General features: G+C 31.9%; 1 protein-coding gene across 4 annotated transcripts in view; it reads right to left on the reverse strand.

Annotated features, from left to right (window-relative positions):
* Positions 1 to 630: 630 nt before the first annotated feature.
* Positions 631 to 25,276, reverse strand: part of LOC100371199 (sodium/hydrogen exchanger 9B2-like) — a 109,024-nt gene continuing 84,378 nt past the window's right edge. For 2 of the 4 annotated variants that reach the window (XM_085493876.1, XM_085493875.1), the window contains 4 exons: positions 19,661 to 19,769; positions 17,740 to 17,876; positions 15,602 to 15,679; positions 631 to 3,392 (listed from right to left, as the gene is read on the reverse strand). In XM_085493876.1, the coding sequence (XP_085350002.1) occupies positions 3,234 to 3,392; positions 15,602 to 15,679; positions 17,740 to 17,876; positions 19,661 to 19,769 (483 nt within the window). In that variant the 3' untranslated portion in view covers positions 631 to 3,233. Of the gene's footprint in view, positions 3,393 to 15,601; positions 15,680 to 17,357; positions 17,425 to 17,739; positions 17,877 to 18,436; positions 18,529 to 19,660; positions 19,770 to 25,276 lie in introns of those variants that run through there. The other 2 variants (XR_014927457.1, XR_014927458.1) reach the window with 2 other exon arrangements.

Consider the following 25,276-nt stretch of genomic DNA (forward strand, 5'->3'; position numbering starts at 1 on the left):
TCACTGCATATACTGATAGTAGAATAACTTGCCCTGCTCTCTCTTTTCACTGCATATACTGATAGCAGAATAACTTGCCCTGCTCTCTCTTTTCACTGCATATACTGATAGTAGAATAACTGGCCCTGCTCTCTCTTTTCACTGCATATACTGATAGCAGAATAACTTGCCCTGCTCTCTCTTTTCACTGCATATACTGATAGTAGAATAACTTGCCCTGCTCTCTCTTTTCACTGCATATACTGATAGTAGAATAACTTGCCCTGCTCTCTCTTTTCACTGCATATACTGATAGTAGAATAACTTGCCCTGCTCTCTCTTTTCACTGCATAGACTGATAGCAGAATAACTTGCCCTGCTCTCTCTTTTCACTGCATATACTGATAGCAGAATAACTTGCCCTGCTCTCTCTTTTCACTGCATAGACTGATAGTAGAATAACTTGCCCTGCTCTCTCTTTTCACTGCATATACTGATAGCAGAATAACTTGCCCTGCTCTCTCTTTTCACTGCATATACTGATAGAACTGGCCCTGCTCTCTTTTTTCACAACTTGGATGCACACAGTTGATATATATTTGATAGTGAACTAGGATGTTTATGTACAAATGAGTCACTTTAGGCAAAGTATAACTAGTAGTATTCTTTATTGCAATCTTATTGATTTTATTTTATTTGACAATTGAAATAAATAAGGTTAGAGAATAGATTATTTTCCGTTCTTTTTGAGTTCCCGTGTTATGATGATCAATGCAAAGCTACATACTCATTTATGCTTGATACCAAACATCCAACAGTCTGACCAATCAGGGAGTAACTTGTTTGATACCTAACACCCAATAGTCTGACCAATCAGGGAGTAACTTGTTTGATACCTAACACCCAATAGTTTGACCAATCAGGGAGTAACTTGTTTGATACCTAACACCCAACAGTCTGACCAATTAGGGAGTAACTTGTTTGATACCTAACACCCAATAGTCTGACCAATCAGGGAGTAACTTGTTTGATACCTAACATCCAACAGTCTGACCAATCAGGGAGTAACTTGTTTGATACCTAACACCCAACAGTCTGACCAATCAGGGAGTAACTTGTTTGATACCTAACACCCAATAGTCTGACCAATCAGGGAGTAACTTGTTTGATACCTAACATCCAACAGTCTGACCAATCAGGGAGTAACTTGTTTGATACCTAACACCCAACAGTCTGACCAATCAGGGAGTAACTTGTTTGATACCTAACACCCAATAGTCTGACCAATCAGGGAGTAACTTGTTTGATCCCTAACACCCAACAGTCTGACCAATCAGGGAGTAACTTGTTTGATACCTAACACCCAATAGTCTGACCAATCAGGAAGTAACTTGTTTGATACCTAACACCCAATAGTCTGACCAATCAGGGAGTAACTTGTTTGATCCCTAACACCCAACAGTCTGACCAATCAGGGAGTAACTTGTTTGATACCTAACACCCAACAGTCTGACCAATCAGGGAGTAACTTGTTTGATCCCTAACACCCAACAGTCTGACCAATCAGGGAGTAACTTGTTTGATACCTAACACCCAACAGTCTGACCAATCAGGGAGTAACTTGTTTGATACCTAACACCCAATAGTCTGACCAATCAGGAAGTAACTTGTTTGATACCTAACACCCAATAGTCTGACCAATCAGGGAGTAACTTGTTTGATCCCTAACACCCAACAGTCTGACCAATCAGGGAGTAACTTGTTTGATCCCTAACACCCAACAGTCTGACCAATCAGGGAGTAACTTGTTTGATCCCTAACACCCAACAGTCTGACCAATCAGGGAGTAACTTGTTTGATACCTAACACCCAATAGTCTGACCAATCAGGAAGTAACTTGTTTGATACCTAACACCCAACAGTCTGACCAATCAGGGAGTAACTTGTTTGATACCTAACACCCAACAGTCTGACCAATCAGGTAGTAACTTGTTTGTTGACTGGTTTATTTCGATGTAAAAAAAATGTCCTTGTATCTATGCTTCAACTCAACTGTATTATCCATGAAATTGAACATACAAAAAAAACAGGACAAACAAACAAAGGTAGATTTGTGGTTGCTTCAAAACATGTATTTCTGTAATTCAAAACTATGTAAAGACAATTCAGTTCAAAATCATTTGATTTTAGCAGCAGACGCTCAATCCACACAACACGTGAGATCTCGCAATGAACGGAAAATCTACTTTGACAAACACTCCAATGCACAGCAACATTTTTCAACAGTTGAAATGTAAATAAAAGCGAATAAATTAAATATACCCCTGTACACACATGTACAAAAATAAACTGCTAATAAAATTATTTGAGAAAAATAAAACAATACATAGAAATTTTTATTTGTTTCGTCACATTTTCTCGTAAGTTAATAGATGTTGCTAAACATATGCTCTTGATTTTGTTTGATCAGATTCAAAATAGCCGACTGGTGGCCATATTTGACTCCAAATAGTCTATTAGGCTACATTTTATACATGTAGTGCATTATCTAGTTGTATAGGCTGATTTAGTTGAACATTACTCTATTTGTAACATACATTATCAATTATTGTTCATGTGTGCTAATACAACTAGAGAAAGCAATAACTAAGTTAATTGAAACTTTGTATAGAAGCAATGTATTAGTTCACAAAGTTGCAAGTTGATTTTATTTGAGTTTCTGGCTGTTTTCATTCTTTTATTTTGAACAATTCTCATATCTCAAATTCACACTGCCCAAATAGGTCCAAACGTGGGAACATTTAATTTTGATCTGGCACATCAAGGAAAGATGAATTGTGTTGCGATCCAATGCAAGTTTGGCAAAATCGCTAATTTCTTCCCTTTTTTTGCACAATTTTAGTTATATCTCAAATTAAAAATGTACAATTAGGTTCAAACTTGGTAAACAGACAACTGGGTTGCAGCAAATCAATAAAAATATGATTTATGTCACAATCTCATTCATGATGGTCGACTGGCAGCCATTTTGTCTTTTGCCAACATAGACAGTAGAGACGAGAGTAGAGCATATTTAAGCTGACATTTCATTCATATACTAAAGCAAAACAGTTAATAACATTAAGGATAAGCAGATAACAATGTAAATGTCATGGCCAGTGCAGACAGGTTTTCTCTTGGTTTACATATAGTTCAGTTATTTTTCACACACACACACACACACAAACATTTCTCCTTATAGATACAACAGTAATTCATTCAACATGGTCCAATGATACATTATTCACTTCTTTTTTATGATCTGTGCTCTCTGTTACTGTTGTTTTGTTCAGTAATCGTGGTCCACTCAAAGCAATGGCCGCAGCACCTAGGGGTGCCGTTATGATGATAGACAGCACGGCTATTGTCAAAATCTAGAGAAAATGTCAAAGTGAAGATAGTTAGTTCCAAAAAATTGATTTATTTATTCACTCACAATTAACTGTTTGTTCTTGCAAAGAACAGGTATTTATTAACAATTAACCATAGGTTTCCGTGCTAAAAGGTATGTATTAACAATTAACCTCTGGTTGTGTGGTAAAAATTATTTATTAACAATTAACCTCTGGTTGTGTGCTAAAAAGTATTTAATAACAATTAACCATAAGTTTCTGTGCTAAAAGGTATTTATTAACAATTAACCATAGGTTTCTGTGCTAAAAGGTATTTATTAACAATTAACCAATTGTTTCTATGCTAAAAGGTATTTATTAACAATTAACCATAGGTTTCTGTGCTAAAAGGTATTTATTAACAATTAACCAATGGTTTCTGTGCTAAAAGGTATTTATTAACAATTAACCATAGGTTTCTGTGCTAAAAGGTATTTATTAACAATTAACCAATGGTTTCTGTACTCTGTGCAAAAAGATATTTACATGTATTAGCAATTAACCAATGGTTTCTGTGCTAAAAGGTATTTATTAACAATTAACCAATGGTTTCTGTACTCTGTGCTAAAAGATATTTACATGTACTGGTATTAGCAATTAACCAATGGTTTCTGTGCTAAAAGGTATTTATTAACAATTAACCAATGGTTTCTGTGCTAAAAGGTATTTATTAACAATTAACCAATGGTTTCTGTGCTAAAAGGTATTTATTAACAATTAACCAATGGTTTCTGTGCTAAAAGGTATTTATTAACAATTAACCAATGGTTTCAGTGCTAAAAGGTATTTATTAACAATTAACCATAGGTTTCTGTGCTAAAAGGTATTTATTAACAATTAACAATTAACCAATGGTTTCTGTACTCTGTGCTAAAAGATATTTACATGCATTAGCAATTAACCAATGGTTTCTGTGCTAAAAGGTATTTATTAACAATTAACCAATGGTTTCTGTACTCTGTGCTAAAAGATATTTACATGTATTAGCAATTAACCAATGGTTTCTGTGCTAAAAGGTATTTATTAACAATTAACCAATGGTTTCTGTGCTAAAAGGTATTTATTAACAATTAACCAATGGTTTCTGTGCTAAAAGGTATTTATTAACAATTAACCAATGGTTTCTGTGCTAAAAGGTATTTATTAACAATTAACCAATGGTTTCTGTACTCTGTGCTAAAAGATATTTACATGTATTAGCAATTAACCAATGGTTTCTGTGCTAAAAGGTATTTATTAACAATTAACCAATGGTTTCTGTACTCTGTGCTAAAGATATTTACATGTATTAGCAATTAACCAATGGTTTCTGTGCTAAAAGGTATTTATTAACAATTAACCAATGGTTTCTGTGCTAAAAGGTATTTATTAGCAATTAACCATAGGTTTCTGTGCTAAAAGGTATTTACATGTATTAGCAATTAACCAATGGTTTCTGTGCTAAAAGGTATTTATTAACAATTAACCAATGGTTTCTGTGCTAAAAGGTATTTATTAACAATTAACCATAGGTTTCTGTGCTAAAAGGTATTTATTAACAATTAACCAATGGTTTCTGTGCTAAAAGGTATTTATTAGCAATTAACCATAGGTTTCTGTGCTAAAAGGTATTAACATGTATTAGCAATTAACCAATGGTTTCTGTGCTAAAAGGTATTTATTAACAATTAACCAATGGTTTCTGTGCTAAAAGGTATTTATTAACAATTAACCATAGGTTTCTGTGCTAAAAGGTATTTATTAACAATTAACCAATGGTTTCTGTACTCTGTGCTAAAAGATATTTACATGTATTAGCAATTAACCAATGGTTTCTGTGCTAAAAGGTATTTATTAACAATTAACCAATGGTTTCTGTGCTAAAAGGTATTTATTAGCAATTAACCATAGGTTTCTGTGCTAAAAGGTATTTACATGTATTAGCAATTAACCAATGGTTTCTGTGCTAAAAGGTATTTATTAACAATTAACCAATGGTTTCTGTGCTAAAAGGTATTTATTAACAATTAACCATAGGTTTCTGTGCTAAAAGGTATTTATTAACAATTAACCAATGGTTTCTGTGCTAAAAGGTATTTATTAGCAATTAACCATAGGTTTCTGTGCTAAAAGGTATTTACATGTATTAGCAATTAACCAATGGTTTCTGTGCTAAAAGGTATTTATTAACAATTAACCAATGGTTTCTGTGCTAAAAGGTATTTATTAACAATTAACCAATGGTTTCTGTGCTAAAAGGTATTTATTAACAATTAACCATAGGTTTCTGTGCTAAAAGTTATTTATTAACAATTAACAATTAACCAATGGTTTCTGTACTCTGTGCTAAAAGATATTTACATGTATTAGCAATTAACCAATGGTTTCTGTGCTAAAAGGTATTTATTAACAATTAACCAATGGTTTCTGTGCTAAAAGGTATTTATTAGCAATTAACCATGGGTTTCTGTGCTAAAAGGTATTTACATGTATTAGCAATTAACCAATGGTTTCTGTGCTAAAAGGTATTTATTAACAATTAACCAATGGTTTCTGTGCTAAAAGGTATTTATTAACAATTAACCATAGGTTTCTGTGCTAAAAGGGATTTATTAACAATTAACCAATGGTTTCTGTACTCTGTGCAAAAAGATATTTACATGTATTAGCAATTAACCAATGGTTTCTGTGCTAAAAGGTATTTATTAACAATTAACCAATGGTTTCTGTACTCTGTGCTAAAAGATATTTACATGTACTGGTATTAGCAATTAACCAATGGTTTCTGTGCTAAAAGGTATTTATTAACAATTAACCAATGGTTTCTGTGCTAAAAGGTATTTATTAACAATTAACCAATGGTTTCTGTGCTAAAAGGTATTTATTAACAATTAACCATAGGTTTCTGTGCTAAAAGTTATTTATTAACAATTAACAATTAACCAATGGTTTCTGTACTCTGTGCTAAAAGATATTTACATGTATTAGCAATTAACCAATGGTTTCTGTGCTAAAAGGTATTTATTAACAATTAACCAATAGTTTCTGTACTCTGTGCTAAAAGATATTTACATGTATTAGCAATTAACCAATGGTTTCTGTGCTAAAAGGTATTTATTAACAATTAACCAATGGTTTCTGTGCTAAAAGGTATTTATTAACAATTAACCAATGGTTTCTGTGCTAAAAGGTATTTATTAACAATTAACCAATGGTTTCTGTACTCTGTGCTAAAAGATATTTATATGTATTAGCAATTAACCAATGGTTTCTGTGCTAAAAGGTATTTATTAACAATTAACCAATGGTTTCTGTACTCTGTGCTAAAAGATATTTACATGTATTAGCAATTAACCAATGGTTTCTGTGCTAAAAGGTATTTATTAACAATTAACCAATGGTTTCTGTGCTAAAAGGTATTTATTAGCAATTAACCATAGGTTTCTGTGCTAAAAGGTATTTACATGTATTAGCAATTAACCAATGGTTTCTGTGCTAAAAGATATTTACATATATTAGCAATTAACCAATGGTTTCTGTGCTAAAAGGTATTTATTAACAATTAACCAATGGTTTCTGTGCTAACAAGTATTTATTAACAATTAACCAATGGTTTCTGTGCTAAAAGGTATTTATTAACAATTAACCAATGGTTTCTGTGCTAAAAGGTATTTATTAACAATTAACCAATGGTTTCTGTGCTGAAAGGTATTTATTAACAATTAACCAATGGTTTCTGTGCTAAAAGGTATTTATTAACAATTAACCAATAGTTTCTGTGCTAAAAGGTATTTATTAACAATTAACCAATGGTTTCTGTGCTAAAAGGTATTTATTAACAATTAACCAATGGTTTCTGTGCTGAAAGGTATTTATTAACAATTAACCAATGGTTTCTGTGCTAAAAGGTATTTATTAACAATTAACCAATGGTTTCTGTGCTAAAAGGTATTTATTAACAATTAACCAATGGTTTCTGTGCTAAAAGGTATTTATTAACAATTAACCAATGGTTTCTGTGCTAAAAGGTATTTATTAACAATTAACCAATGGTTTCTGTGCTAAAAGGTATTTATTAACAATTAACCAATGGTTTCTGTGCTGAAAGGTATTTATTAACAATTAACCAATGGTTTCTGTGCTAAAAGGTATTTATTAACAATTAACCAATGGTTTCTGTGCTAAAAGGTATTTATTAACAATTAACCAATGGTTTTTGTGCTAAAAGGTATTTATTAACAATTAACCAATGGTTTCTGTGCTGAAAGGTATTTATTAACAATTAACCAATGGTTTCTGTGCTAAAAGGTATTTATTAACAATTAACCAATGGTTTCTGTGCTAAAAGGTATTTATTAACAATTAACCAATGGTTTCTATGCTAAAAGGTATTTATTAACAATTAACCAATGGTTTCTGTGCTAAAAGGTATTTATTAACAATTAACCATAGGTTTCTGTGCTAAAAGGTATTTATTAACAATTAACAATTAACCAATGGTTTCTGTACTCTGTGCTAAAAGATATTTACATGTATTAGCAATTAACCAATGGTTTCTGTGCTAAAAGGTATTTATTAACAATTAACCAATGGTTTCTGTACTCTGTGCTAAAAGATATTTACATGTATTAGCAATTAACCAATGGTTTCTGTGCTAAAAGGTATTTATTAACAATTAGCCAATGGTTTCTGTGCTAAAAGGTATTTATTAACAATTAACCAATGGTTTCTGTGCTAAAAGGTATTTATTAACAATTAACCAATGGTTTCTGTGCTAAAAGGTATTTATTAACAATTAACCAATGGTTTCTGTACTCTGTGCTAAAAGATATTTACATGTATTAGCAATTAACCAATGGTTTCTGTGCTAAAAGGTATTTATTAACAATTAACCAATGGTTTCTGTGCTAAAAGATATTTATTAGCAATTAACATTGGTTTCTGTGCTAAAAGGTATTTACATGTATTAGCAATTAACCAATGGTTTCTGTGCTAAAAGATATTTACATATATTAGCAATTAACCAATGGTTTCTGTGCTAAAAGGTATTTATTAACAATTAACCAATGGTTTCTGTGCTAAAAAGTATTTATTAACAATTAACCAATGGTTTCTGTGCTAAAAGGTATTTATTAACAATTAACCAATGGTTTCTGTGCTGAAAGGTATTTATTAACAATTAACCAATGGTTTCTGTGCTAAAAGGTATTTATTAACAATTAACCAATGGTTTCTGTGCTAAAAGGTACTTATTAACAATTAACCAATGGTTTTTGTGCTAAAAGGTATTTATTAACAATTAACCAATGGTTTCTGTGCTGAAAGGTATTTATTAACAATTAACCAATGGTTTCTGTGCTAAAAGGTATTTATTAACAATTAACCAATGGTTTCTGTGCTAAAAGGTATTTATTAACAATTAACCAATGGTTTCTATGCTAAAAGGTATTTATTAACAATTAACCAATGGTTTCTGTGCTAAAAGGTATTTATTAACAATTAACCATAGGTTTCTGTGCTAAAAGGTATTTATTAACAATTAACAATTAACCAATGGTTTCTGTACTCTGTGCTAAAAGATATTTACATGTATTAGCAATTAACCAATGGTTTCTGTGCTAAAAGGTATTTATTAACAATTAACCAATGGTTGCTGTACTCTGTGCTAAAAGATATTTACATGTATTAGCAATTAACCAATGGTTTCTGTGCTAAAAGGTATTTATTAACAATTAACCAATGGTTTCTGTGCTAAAAGGTATTTATTAGCAATTAACCATAGGTTTCTGTGCTAAAAGGTATTTACATGTATTAGCAATTAACCAATGGTTTCTGTGCTAAAAGATATTTACATATATTAGCAATTAACCAATGGTTTCTGTGCTAAAAGGTATTTATTAACAATTAACCAATGGTTTCTGTGCTAACAAGTATTTATTAACAATTAACCAATGGTTTCTGTGCTAAAAGGTATTTATTAACAATTAACCAATGGTTTCTGTGCTAAAAGGTATTTATTAACAATTAACCAATGGTTTCTGTGCTGAAAGGTATTTATTAACAATTAACCAATGGTTTCTGTGCTAAAAGGTATTTATTAACAATTAACCAATAGTTTCTGTGCTAAAAGGTATTTATTAACAATTAACCAATGGTTTCTGTGCTAAAAGGTATTTATTAACAATTAACCAATGGTTTCTGTGCTGAAAGGTATTTATTAACAATTAACCAATGGTTTCTGTGCTAAAAGGTATTTATTAACAATTAACCAATGGTTTCTGTGCTAAAAGGTATTTATTAACAATTAACCAATGGTTTCTGTGCTAAAAGGTATTTATTAACAATTAACCAATGGTTTCTGTGCTAAAAGGTATTTATTAACAATTAACCAATGGTTTCTGTGCTAAAAGGTATTTATTAACAATTAACCAATGGTTTCTGTGCTGAAAGGTATTTATTAACAATTAACCAATGGTTTCTGTGCTAAAAGGTATTTATTAACAATTAACCAATGGTTTCTGTGCTAAAAGGTATTTATTAACAATTAACCAATGGTTTTTGTGCTAAAAGGTATTTATTAACAATTAACCAATGGTTTCTGTGCTGAAAGGTATTTATTAACAATTAACCAATGGTTTCTGTGCTAAAAGGTATTTATTAACAATTAACCAATGGTTTCTGTGCTAAAAGGTATTTATTAACAATTAACCAATGGTTTCTATGCTAAAAGGTATTTATTAACAATTAACCAATGGTTTCTGTGCTAAAAGGTATTTATTAACAATTAACCATAGGTTTCTGTGCTAAAAGGTATTTATTAACAATTAACAATTAACCAATGGTTTCTGTACTCTGTGCTAAAAGATATTTACATGTATTAGCAATTAACCAATGGTTTCTGTGCTAAAAGGTATTTATTAACAATTAACCAATGGTTTCTGTACTCTGTGCTAAAAGATATTTACATGTATTAGCAATTAACCAATGGTTTCTGTGCTAAAAGGTATTTATTAACAATTAGCCAATGGTTTCTGTGCTAAAAGGTATTTATTAACAATTAACCAATGGTTTCTGTGCTAAAAGGTATTTATTAACAATTAACCAATGGTTTCTGTGCTAAAAGGTATTTATTAACAATTAACCAATGGTTTCTGTACTCTGTGCTAAAAGATATTTACATGTATTAGCAATTAACCAATGGTTTCTGTGCTAAAAGGTATTTATTAACAATTAACCAATGGTTTCTGTGCTAAAAGATATTTATTAACAATTAACCAATGGTTTCTGTACTCTGTGCTAAAAGATATTTACATGTATTAGCAATTAACCAATGGTTTCTGTGCTAAAAGGTATTTATTAACAATTAACCAATGGTTTCTGTACTCTGTGCTAAAAGATATTTACATGTATTAGCAATTAACCAATGGTTTCTGTGCTAAAAGGTATTTATTAACAATTAGCCAATGGTTTCTGTGCTAAAAGGTATTTATTAACAATTAACCAATGGTTTCTGTGCTAAAAGGTATTTATTAACAATTAACCAATGGTTTCTGTGCTAAAAGGTATTTATTAACAATTAACCAATGGTTTCTGTACTCTGTGCTAAAAGATATTTACATGTATTAGCAATTAACCAATGGTTTCTGTGCTAAAAGGTATTTATTAACAATTAACCAATGGTTTCTGTGCTAAAAGATATTTATTAGCAATTAACATTGGTTTCTGTGCTAAAAGGTATTTACATGTATTAGCAATTAACCAATGGTTTCTGTGCTAAAAGATATTTACATATATTAGCAATTAACCAATGGTTTCTGTGCTAAAAGGTATTTATTAACAATTAACCAATGGTTTCTGTGCTAAAAAGTATTTATTAACAATTAACCAATGGTTTCTGTGCTAAAAGGTATTTATTAACAATTAACCAATGGTTTCTGTGCTGAAAGGTATTTATTAACAATTAACCAATGGTTTCTGTGCTAAAAGGTATTTATTAACAATTAACCAATGGTTTCTGTGCTAAAAGGTACTTATTAACAATTAACCAATGGTTTTTGTGCTAAAAGGTATTTATTAACAATTAACCAATGGTTTCTGTGCTGAAAGGTATTTATTAACAATTAACCAATGGTTTCTGTGCTAAAAGGTATTTATTAACAATTAACCAATGGTTTCTGTGCTAAAAGGTATTTATTAACAATTAACCAATGGTTTCTATGCTAAAAGGTATTTATTAACAATTAACCAATGGTTTCTGTGCTAAAAGGTATTTATTAACAATTAACCATAGGTTTCTGTGCTAAAAGGTATTTATTAACAATTAACAATTAACCAATGGTTTCTGTACTCTGTGCTAAAAGATATTTACATGTATTAGCAATTAACCAATGGTTTCTGTGCTAAAAGGTATTTATTAACAATTAACCAATGGTTGCTGTACTCTGTGCTAAAAGATATTTACATGTATTAGCAATTAACCAATGGTTTCTGTGCTAAAAGGTATTTATTAACAATTAACCAATGGTTTCTGTGCTAAAAGGTATTTATTAGCAATTAACCATAGGTTTCTGTGCTAAAAGGTATTTACATGTATTAGCAATTAACCAATGGTTTCTGTGCTAAAAGATATTTACATATATTAGCAATTAACCAATGGTTTCTGTGCTAAAAGGTATTTATTAACAATTAACCAATGGTTTCTGTGCTAACAAGTATTTATTAACAATTAACCAATGGTTTCTGTGCTAAAAGGTATTTATTAACAATTAACCAATGGTTTCTGTGCTAAAAGGTATTTATTAACAATTAACCAATGGTTTCTGTGCTGAAAGGTATTTATTAACAATTAACCAATGGTTTCTGTGCTAAAAGGTATTTATTAACAATTAACCAATAGTTTCTGTGCTAAAAGGTATTTATTAACAATTAACCAATGGTTTCTGTGCTAAAAGGTATTTATTAACAATTAACCAATGGTTTCTGTGCTGAAAGGTATTTATTAACAATTAACCAATGGTTTCTGTGCTAAAAGGTATTTATTAACAATTAACCAATGGTTTCTGTGCTAAAAGGTATTTATTAACAATTAACCAATGGTTTCTGTGCTAAAAGGTATTTATTAACAATTAACCAATGGTTTCTGTGCTAAAAGGTATTTATTAACAATTAACCAATGGTTTCTGTGCTAAAAGGTATTTATTAACAATTAACCAATGGTTTCTGTGCTGAAAGGTATTTATTAACAATTAACCAATGGTTTCTGTGCTAAAAGGTATTTATTAACAATTAACCAATGGTTTCTGTGCTAAAAGGTATTTATTAACAATTAACCAATGGTTTTTGTGCTAAAAGGTATTTATTAACAATTAACCAATGGTTTCTGTGCTGAAAGGTATTTATTAACAATTAACCAATGGTTTCTGTGCTAAAAGGTATTTATTAACAATTAACCAATGGTTTCTGTGCTAAAAGGTATTTATTAACAATTAACCAATGGTTTCTATGCTAAAAGGTATTTATTAACAATTAACCAATGGTTTCTGTGCTAAAAGGTATTTATTAACAATTAACCATAGGTTTCTGTGCTAAAAGGTATTTATTAACAATTAACAATTAACCAATGGTTTCTGTACTCTGTGCTAAAAGATATTTACATGTATTAGCAATTAACCAATGGTTTCTGTGCTAAAAGGTATTTATTAACAATTAACCAATGGTTTCTGTACTCTGTGCTAAAAGATATTTACATGTATTAGCAATTAACCAATGGTTTCTGTGCTAAAAGGTATTTATTAACAATTAGCCAATGGTTTCTGTGCTAAAAGGTATTTATTAACAATTAACCAATGGTTTCTGTGCTAAAAGGTATTTATTAACAATTAACCAATGGTTTCTGTGCTAAAAGGTATTTATTAACAATTAACCAATGGTTTCTGTACTCTGTGCTAAAAGATATTTACATGTATTAGCAATTAACCAATGGTTTCTGTGCTAAAAGGTATTTATTAACAATTAACCAATGGTTTCTGTGCTAAAAGATATTTATTAGCAATTAACATTGGTTTCTGTGCTAAAAGGTATTTACATGTATTAGCAATTAACCAATGGTTTCTGTGCTAAAAGATATTTACATATATTAGCAATTAACCAATGGTTTCTGTGCTAAAAGGTATTTATTAACAATTAACCAATGGTTTCTGTGCTAAAAAGTATTTATTAACAATTAACCAATGGTTTCTGTGCTAAAAGGTATTTATTAACAATTAACCAATGGTTTCTGTGCTGAAAGGTATTTATTAACAATTAACCAATGGTTTCTGTGCTAAAAGGTATTTATTAACAATTAACCAATGGTTTCTGTGCTAAAAGGTACTTATTAACAATTAACCAATGGTTTTTGTGCTAAAAGGTATTTATTAACAATTAACCAATGGTTTCTGTGCTGAAAGGTATTTATTAACAATTAACCAATGGTTTCTGTGCTAAAAGGTATTTATTAACAATTAACCAATGGTTTCTGTGCTAAAAGGTATTTATTAACAATTAACCAATGGTTTCTATGCTAAAAGGTATTTATTAACAATTAACCAATGGTTTCTGTGCTAAAAGGTATTTATTAACAATTAACCATAGGTTTCTGTGCTAAAAGGTATTTATTAACAATTAACAATTAACCAATGGTTTCTGTACTCTGTGCTAAAAGATATTTACATGTATTAGCAATTAACCAATGGTTTCTGTGCTAAAAGGTATTTATTAACAATTAACCAATGGTTGCTGTACTCTGTGCTAAAAGATATTTACATGTATTAGCAATTAACCAATGGTTTCTGTGCTAAAAGGTATTTATTAACAATTAGCCAATGGTTTCTGTGCTAAAAGGTATTTATTAACAATTAACCAATGGTTTCTGTGCTAAAAGGTATTTATTAACAATTAACCAATGGTTTCTGTGCTAAAAGGTATTTATTAACAATTAACCAATGGTTTCTGTACTCTGTGCTAAAAGATATTTACATGTATTAGCAATTAACCAATGGTTTCTGTGCTAAAAGGTATTTATTAACAATTAACCAATGGTTTCTGTGCTAAAAGATATTTATTAGCAATTAACATTGGTTTCTGTGCTAAAAGGTATTTACATGTATTAGCAATTAACCAATGGTTTCTGTGCTAAAAGATATTTACATATATTAGCAATTAACCAATGGTTTCTGTGCTAAAAGGTATTTATTAACAATTAACCAATGGTTTCTGTGCTAAAAAGTATTTATTAACAATTAACCAATGGTTTCTGTGCTAAAAGGTATTTATTAACAATTAACCAATGGTTTCTGTGCTAAAAGGTATTTATTAACAATTAACCAATGGTTTCTGTGCTGAAAGGTATTTATTAACAATTAACCAATGGTTTCTGTGCTAAAAGGTATTTATTAACAATTAACCAATGGTTTCTGTGCTAAAAGGTATTTATTAACAATTAACCAATGGTTTCTGTGCTAAAAGGTATTTATTAACAATTAACCAATGGTTTCTGTGCTGAAAGGTATTTATTAACAATTAACCAATGGTTTCTGTGCTAAAAGGTATTTATTAACAATTAACCAATGGTTTTTGTGCTAAAAGGTATTTATTAACAATTAACCAATGGTTTCTGTGCTGAAAGGTATTTATTAACAATTAACCAATGGTTTCTGTGCTAAAAGGTATTTATTAACAATTAACCAATGGTTTCTGTGCTAAAAGGTATTTATTAACAATTAACCAATGGTTTCTGTGCTAAAAGGTATTTATTAACAATTAACCATAGGTTTCTGTGCTAAAAGGTATTTATTAGCAATTAACCAATGGTTTCTGTGCTAAAAGGTATTTATTAACAATTAACCAATGGTTCCTGGGCTAAAAGGTATTTATTAACAATTAACCAATGGTTCCTGGGCTAAAAGATATTTACATTTTTTAACAATTAACCAATGGTTTCTGTGCTAAAAGGTATTTATTAACAATTAACCAATGGTTTCTGTGCTAAAAAGCATTTTTTAACAATTAGCTAATATATACATTGTAGCTCAGTATGTGAGGTCATGTGAGTAGAGAAACATAATAGAAACATTCCAACATCATGTTAATATGATAACATAAGTGATACCGATTCCAGTCAGACTGAAAACACAATTGATGCACATTATTAGTGTGCCCACTTACAGCCTTACCTGTTTCCCGACTTCTATGGTGTCCTCAGGAGCATCTTTTTCTATTGCTGTGTCCAATGCTATTGAACCAAGAGCAGCCTGCAATATAGTTTTATATAATTATACTCCAAAATAACTGAACCCAAATATTAATATTATTTGAACATTAAACAATATTAGTTATATTTATCAAGACACTTTCATGAATGTTTTGGGAGAATGCTGATATAGGTAAAAAGAAAATTATGGAGTTTTTGAAATAAACATGATATTAATTTACATGGATTATGATATGAATAAATTGTTTTAACACTTTAGATAATGAAACAATGTGTCATTCAGAACTATATTTTTAGGAAAATGCAAGAAAGCTTAGAAAGAACTTTGGGACATGGAATGCATATAAAGCAGAAATAAATTATATTTAAGCATACTTAAAAAATAAGATTTGATGTTTACGTAGTTGGTTGCCATTAAGACAAATGATATGTAGTTATAAGATTGGTACTTATGATTGTCAAGAATTAGTAGGGCATTCTGATTATTACTATTCATTTTTACAAAAAATAATGCTCAATGTCAAACATCTCTGATATTAAAATTTACAATAATAACAAAAAACAACAAGCAGCCTCTCAGCTGAGATAGCTCCGCTGTTAGCAATCCACATTTGAAGTAAAAACTGAAGATATCATTAGAAAATGAACAAATCTGAGAGAGGTCCACCTGAGGTACCTATATGTATAATATCAAAGCAATCAGACTTGTGATTTTTAACAAGAAGTCGAAAATATAACTTTTTACCAAAAATATTCATCAAAATTAGATAATCAAAGATATCATCATGAAATAAACAAATCTGAGAAAGGTCCACATGTAGTACCTATATATGTAATATCAAAGCAATCAGACTTGTGGTTTTCAACAATAAGTCAAAAATATGGACACCAACGGACAATCACACATATTATAAGCTCTGTACATCTTTGGTTTATATCCCAGATCATCTATACACCAATTTTAATTTAAATCTGATAGATGGTTATTGAAATATCAAAAAGTCAATTTATGCAAATTAGATCACTAATATTTCAACTCTAAATATGTTTTGCAGGAAATTCAAAATGGTGGCCAAACTATGTGATAAATCCAAATTATTTACTTTACTTGTTTCCAATGTTAGGCCATTTTTATAAAAATTCAAGCTGGCAGCCAAACCATTATTGGTATTATTGTCTGAAAGAATTATGTCAGAAATGCAACATCAAAAATTTCAAATCAGTTGGGTCACTCTGGTATTAGAATAAATAAGATTGCTATCATTACAATTTTCACAACTCTAGGAAAGCAGTAGAACTTTCATAGCAGATGCTTTATATCACGCTATTTCAATTTAGTAAATTCAAGGAGAAGATATCTGAAGATATGTTGGTGGAGCAGATTATGGCAAAAGTTGTGTAGTTGTAGGCACTTGTGTTTTTAGTTTTGTTACTCAACTTTGTGTACTCAAACAGCGTTTGTGGCTCTCTCACAGAAACAACTATTCAATATGCAAGACGACTGTCAACAATGTATGTTGTTCACAAACAGCATGATAATACAAACAGCGGAAAGGGAAAGCAGACTGCAAGAATAGGACTCCAAAATCTGAATGATAACAATAGGTCTCCAAGGTAGAAATGTTTGCACCCCTAAAAACAAACGTACCTTGCTATGGTTATTAATATTCATGAGCTGGAATTTGTTTATTACGTGACCAGTTAGATGGAACACGTACCTGAATACACTGCATCATTAGTCACGTGTAGTTTAATCTTTCCAATGCCATCTTAATGATAGTCATCCTATGACATTGTGAACAAATTAACAATAAAAGTACAAATAGTTTTTCTTTCTGTCAAATATGTGATCTGCATGTTATGCAAATATATTAGTTATAGATTGGCTAAACTGGTTCTTCCAATGTTAGATCTAGCTACTACATTAGTTTTCTAGAGGCTCATGCAAGAGATTTGTTTTTTTGTGATCAGAATATTTAAAAAAAATAAAGACAATAAGACTTGCAAGCAAACCTAGATATTGGATAAATACATCAACACAAATTTGGTACATGCATAAAAGATTAGTGAAGAAAAGACATTCCATACTGAGAAACATACCTGTACAGTGGCTTTTGGCAACCAAGCAAGTGAAATAAAACATTTTTCTTTGAAATTGAGACCAGCACACATGACAGACACGAAAGCTGCCACCGTTCTAAATATTAATGCAATTAATATTACAGCTATTCCAAGACCTGTAGAAACGAAAACATAACGGTTAAAGCAAAACAAGTTTTGGCACATGGAATAATATTGCAATGCATGGCACATTCCCTGTTAGTTTTCAAATTTAAGATAGATTTGTTTAGATTAGTAATATAGTAGGAACATAAAGATTGACATTCAGTTGTTTTGTATCTGATCATCAAACGAGTACTTGTCCATATTTAGAGATATTGCTCTGGAACAGCAATAATTAAAACAAAATGGCCACCAGTCGGCCAATCTGATACATCTGTATATCTATGATGTATAATGAATATATACAATTTGAACATAATCAGTTAAAGCATGTCAGAGATATGGCTCAAAAATCATTTTGAATTCGAACTGAATAACATAATTACGTGCACCAAGGAACAATAATGTATGTACCAAGTTTGAAAGAAATCCATCCATAAACCGAGATCCCATTTCAGAATGCCAGAAATGCTTGATTTTTTATTTTCGCACAAAAACGGCCACCATTCAGTAAAATCAATACGTCTGTATATCTATTACATGATGTATAATGAATATATAAAATATAATATACCGGTATAATCAGTCAAAGCATGTTAAAGATATGGCACTAGAACTGCATTGATTAAAACAAAATGGCTGCCAGTCGGCCATTTTGAATCCGATCTGAAAAACAAAATTACGTGCATCAAGATCCCATAATGACCAATGTATGTACCAAGTTTGAAATCCATCTGTAAACTGCCGCGAAAGCTTGATTTTGAGGATTTTTCAGTACAAAAATGGCCGCTATTCAGGCCTTCTTGAATTAGATAATGAAACAAATTGATGTGCATATGTATAATATTACATATGACGTATGTGTGAAGTTTGAATGTAATCGGTCCATGCATATCTAAGATATAGGTTCGGACGAACGGACACGCATAGATCAATCTGTAAGTCCTTATTTTCAGACTGTGTCTAAATAGAGACTAAAAATATTCCAACATTGCAGATAATTTACCCAGAATAATGTTTGTGAAAATGCTAGGATTCAGTGACACTTTACTAATGCTGCATACAATGTGAACAAAGAAAAGTGTTTAAATTCAGCAAGGACGTTAACATTCCATGCCAATAAACCGTAATACATTCAAGGTGTGTGACAATGATGGTTGTTTATTTTACCGCAAATAAAGACAAGTGTAAGTATGATTCAAACAAAAGCAAATATAGATTGTTATTGTGTTATTGCTATAATAATCTACTATCATCCCTTACCCATAGTTGATAAAACCTATTACCACTTGCATATGGTTGATAAAACCTATCACCACTAACATATGGTTGATAAAACCTATTACCACTTGCATATGGTTGATAGAAATTTCATCACTCACGTAAGACTGATATAAACTATCATCACTTACCTATGGTTGATAACATGTTTAATCAGTTACCTATGGATAATAACACCCTTCACCATTCATATATGGTTAAAACCTATCATGACTTACATATGGTTGATAAAACCTATCACCACTTACCTATGGTTGATAAAACCTATCACCACTTACATATGGTTGATAACACCTATCACCACTTACATATGGTTGATAAAACCTATCACCACTTACATATGGTTGATAAAACCTATCACCACTTACATATGGTTGATAAAACCTATCACCACTTACATATGGTTGATAACACCTATCACCACTTACCTATGTTTTATGACATCTATCATCATATACCATGATTGATCACACCTATAAACACTTTTTAAAAACATATATAATCTATTACGACCTACCTATGGTTGATAGATTCAATTGCTCCATCAAAATTTCTGCTCCAATGAGAGCAAATAAAAAAGGTTGGAAAATCACCCATAACAAATTTAATATTTTTTGGACTTGTACCTGAAAATAAGAATGTACTGAGATCAGTTGAAAATATAATTACATTGAACCAATACCTCCGCTCATTGCCAGTGGCTTAAACTCACATCAATTGCAAACACATGGTGAAGAAATACTCTTGAAAATGCTTGATGAATTGAGGTGGCTTTATTCAGGGGCAAAATATAATTCAGGCAGGCATACTAAGTAATATAGGAACACCAGGTGAATCGAGTCAGGTATACAATGTAATCAAGTCCCGGACACAATGTAATCAAATCAGGTACACAATGTAATAGTCACAGACACAATGTAATAGTGTCACGGACACAATGTAGTTGAGTCATGGACACAATGTAATTGAATCATGGACACAATGTAATCGAATCACAGACACAATAAAATCGAGTCCTGGACACAATGTAATCGAGTCCTGGACACAATGTAATCGAATCGTGGATACAATGTAATCAAATCAGGTACACAATGTAATAGTCACAGACACAATGTAATTGAGGCATGGACACAATGTAATTGGGTCACGAACACAATGTAATTGAGTCACGGACACAATGTAATTATTGAGTCCTAGACACAATGTAATCGAGTCCTGGACACAATGTAATCGAGTCCTGGACACAATGTAATCGAATCGTGGATACAATGTAATCAAGTCACAGTCACAATATAATCGAGTCACGGACACAATGTAATGAAGTCACGGATACAATGTAATTTAATCTCAGACACAATGTAATCGAGTCAGGGACACAGTGTATTCGAGTCACAGATACAATGTAATTGAGTCCCGAACACAATGTAATCGAGTCAAGGACACAGTGTAATCGAGTCATGGATACAATGTAATCAAGTCACAGACACAATGTAATCGAGTCACGAAGACAATGTAATCAAGTCATGAACACAATGTAATCAAGTCACGAACACAATGTAATCGAGTCACGAACACAATGTAATATAGTCACAGATACAATGTAATAGAATCACGGACACAATGTAATAGAATCATGGACACAATGTATTTGAGTCAGGTACACAATGTAATCGAGTCACGGACACAATGTAATCAAGTCACGGACACAATGTAATCGAGTCCCGAACACAATGTAATCGAGTCCCGAACACAATGTAATCGAGTCATAGACACAATGTAATCGAGTTATAGACACAATGTAATCGAGTCATGGACACATAATCGAGTCATGGACACAATGTAATTTAGTCATGGACACAATGTAATCGAGTCACGGATACAATGTAATCAAATCAGGTACACAATGTAATCGAGTCACAGACACAATGTAATAGAGTCAGGGACGCAATGTAATTGAGGCATGGACACAATGTAATTTGGTCACGGACACAATGTAATCGAGTCATAGACACAATGTAATTAAATCATAAACACAATGTAATTGAGTCACGGACACAATGTAATCAAGTCCTGGACACAATGTAATCAAATCGTGGATACAATGTAATCAAGTCACAGACACAATATAATCTAGTCACGGATACAATGTAATTTAGTCACGGATACAATGTAATTGAGTCCCGAACACAATGTAATTGAGTCCCGAACACAATGTAATCGAGTCAAGAACACAGTGTAATTGAGTCACAAACACAATGTAATCGAGTCACGGACACAATGTAATTGAGTCATGGACACAATGTAATAGAATCACGAACACAATGTAATAGAATCACGGACACAATGTATTTGAGTCACAGACACAATGTATTCGAGTCACATACACAATGTAATCGAGTCAGGTACACATTGTAATTGAGTCATGGACACAATGTAATCGAGTCACGGACACTATGTAATCGAGTCACGGACACAATAAAATCGAGTGATGGACAAAATGTAATTGAGTCATGGACACAATGTAATCAAGTCATGGACACAATGTAATTGAGTCATGGAAACAATTTAATTGTAATTGAGTCACGGACACAATGTAATCGAGTCATGGACACAATGTAATAGAATCACAGACACAATGTAATCTAGTCACGAACACAATGTAATAGAATCACGGACACAATGTATTTGAGTCACAGACACAATGAATTCGAGTCACATACACAATGTAATCGAGTCAGGTACACATTGTAATTGAGTCATGGACACAATGTAATCGAGTCACGGACACTATGTAATCGAGTCACGGACACAATAAAATCGAGTGATGGACAAAATGTAATTGAGTCATGGACACAATGTAATCGAGTCATGGACACAATGTAATTGAGTCATGGAAACAATTTAATTGTAATTGAGTCACGGACACAATGTAATCGAGTCATGGACACAATGTAATAGAATCACAGACACAATGTAATCTAGTCATGGACACAATGTAATTGAGTCATGGACACAATGTAATTGAGTAATGGAAACAATGTAATTGAGTCACGGACACAATGTAATCGAGTCATGGATACAATGTAATAGAATCACAGACACAATGTAATTGAGTCATGGACACAATGTAATAGAATCACGAACACAATGTAATAGAATCACGGACACAATGTATTTGAGTCACAGACACAATGTATTCGAGTCACATACACAATGTAATCGAGTCAGGTACACATTGTAATTGAGTCATGGACACAATGTAATCGAGTCAGGTACACAATGTAATTGAGTCATGGACACTATGTAATCGAGTCACGGACACAATAAAATCGAGTCATGGACAAAATGTAATTGAGTCAAGGACACAATGTAATCGAGTCATGGACACAATGTAATCGAATCATGGACACAAGAATGTAATTGAGTCATGGAAACAATTTAATTGTAATTGAGTCACGGACACAATGTAATCGAGTCATGGACACAATGTAATAGAGTAATTGAGTCACGGACACAATGTAATCGAGTCATGGATACAATGTAATAGAATCACAGACACAATGTAATCTAGTCATGGACACAATGTAATTGAGTCATGGACACAGTGTAATTGAGTAATGGAAACAATGTAATTGAGTCACGGGCACAATGTAATAGAATCACGGACACAGTGTATTCGAGTCACGGACACAACGTAATCGAGTCAGGTACACAATGTAATTAAATCATAAACACAATGTAATTGAGTCACGGACACAATGTATTCGAGTCCTGGACACAATGTAATCAAATCGTGGATACAATGTAATCAAGTCACAGACACAATATAATCGAGTCACCTACACAATGTAATCAAGTCACGGATACAATGTAATTTCGTCACGGATACAATGTAATTGAGTCCCGAACACAATGTAATCGAGTCAAGAACACAGTGTAATTGAGTCATGGATACAATGTAATATAGTCACAGACACAATGTAATCGAGTCACAAAGACAATGTAATCAAGTCATGAACACAATGTAATCAAGTCACAAACACAATGTAATCGAGTCACGGACACAATGTAATTGACTCATGGACACAATGTAATAGAATCACGAACACAATGTAATAGAATCACGGACACAATGTATTTGAGTCACAGACACAATGTATTCGAGTCACATACACAATATAATCGAGTCAGGTACACATTGTAATTGAGTCATGGACACAATGTAATCGAGCCACGGACAGAATGTAATCGAGTCACGGACACAATAAAATCGAGTCATGGACAAAATGTAATTGAGTCATGGACACAATGTAATCGAGTCATGGACACAATGTAATCGAGTCATGGACACAATGTAATTGAGTCATGGAAACAATTTAATTGTAATTGAGTCACGGACACAATGTAATCGAGTCATGGACACAATGTAATAGAATCACAGACACAATGTAATCTAGTCATGGACACAATGTAATTGAGTCATGGAACAATGTAATTGAGTAATGGAAACAATGTAATTGAGTCACGGACACAATGTAATCGAGTCATGGATACAATGTAATAGAATCACAGACACAATGTAATCTAGTCATGGACACAATGTAATTGAGTCATGGACACAATGTAATTGAGTAATGGAAACAATGTAATTGAGTCACGGGCATAATGTAATAGAATCACGGACACAGTGTATTCGAGTCACGGACACAACGTAATCGAGTCATGTACACAATGTAATTAAATCATAAACACAATGTAATTGAGTCACGGACACAATGTAATCGAGTCCTGGACACAATGTAATCAAATCGTGGATACAATGTAATCAAGTCACAGACACAATATAATCGAGTCAAGGACACAATGTAATCGAGTCACGGATACAATGTAATTGAGTCCCGAACACAATGTAATCGAGTCAAGAACACAGTGTAATTGAGTCATGGATACAATGTAATATAGTCACAGACACAGTGTAATCGAGTCACAAAGACAATGTAAACAAGTCATGAACACAATGTAATCAAGTCAAAAAACACAATGTAATCGAGTCACGGACACAGTGTAATTGAGTCATGGACACAATGTAATAGAATCACGAACACAATGTAATAGAATCACGGACACAATGTATTTGAGTCACAGACACAATGTAATCGAGTCACGGACACAATAAAATCGAGTCATGGACAAAATGTAATTGAGTCATGGACACAATGTAATCGAGTCATGGACACAATGTAATTGAGTCATGGAAACAATTTAATTGTAATTGAGTCATGGACACAATGTAATTGAGTAATGGAAACAATGTAATTGAGTCACGGGCACAATGTAATAGAATCACGGACACAATGTATTCGAGTCATGGACACAATGTAATCGAGTCAGGTACACAATGTAATTGAGTCATGGACACAATGTAATTGAGTCACGGACACTATGTAATTGAGTCACGGACACAATAAAATCGAGTCATGGAGAAAATGTAATTGAGTCATGGACACAATGTAATTGAGTCATGGAAACAATTTAATTGTAATTGAGTCATGGACACAATGTAATCGAGTCATGGACACAATGTAATAGAATCACGGACACAATGTAACAGAATCATGGACACAATGTAACCTAGTCTAGGACACAATGTAATTGAGTCATGGGCACAATGTAATTGAGTCATGGAAACAATGTAATTGAGTCACGGACACAATGTAATAGAGTCATGGACACAATGTAATAGAATCACAGACACAATGTAAGCTAGTCACGGACACAATGTAATCGAGTCATGGACACAATGTAATTGAGTAATTGAGTCACGGATACAATGTAATCGAGTCACGGATACAATGTAATCAAATCAGGTACACAATGTAATCGAGTCACAGACACAATGTAATAGAGTCAGGGACGCAATGTAATTGAGGCATGGACACAATGTAATTTGGTCACGGACACAATGTAATCAAATCGTGGATACAATGTAATCAAGTCACAGACACAATATAATCTAGTCACGGACACAATATAATCCAGTCACGGACACAATGTAATCAAGTCACGGATAGAATGTAATTTAGTCACGGATACAATGTAATTGAGTCCTGAACACAATGTAATCGAGTCAAGA

This window comes from Saccoglossus kowalevskii, chromosome 19, assembly GCF_978046115.1.
Source record: "Saccoglossus kowalevskii chromosome 19, keSacKowa6.1, whole genome shotgun sequence".
Lineage (NCBI taxonomy): Eukaryota > Metazoa > Hemichordata > Enteropneusta > Harrimaniidae > Saccoglossus > Saccoglossus kowalevskii.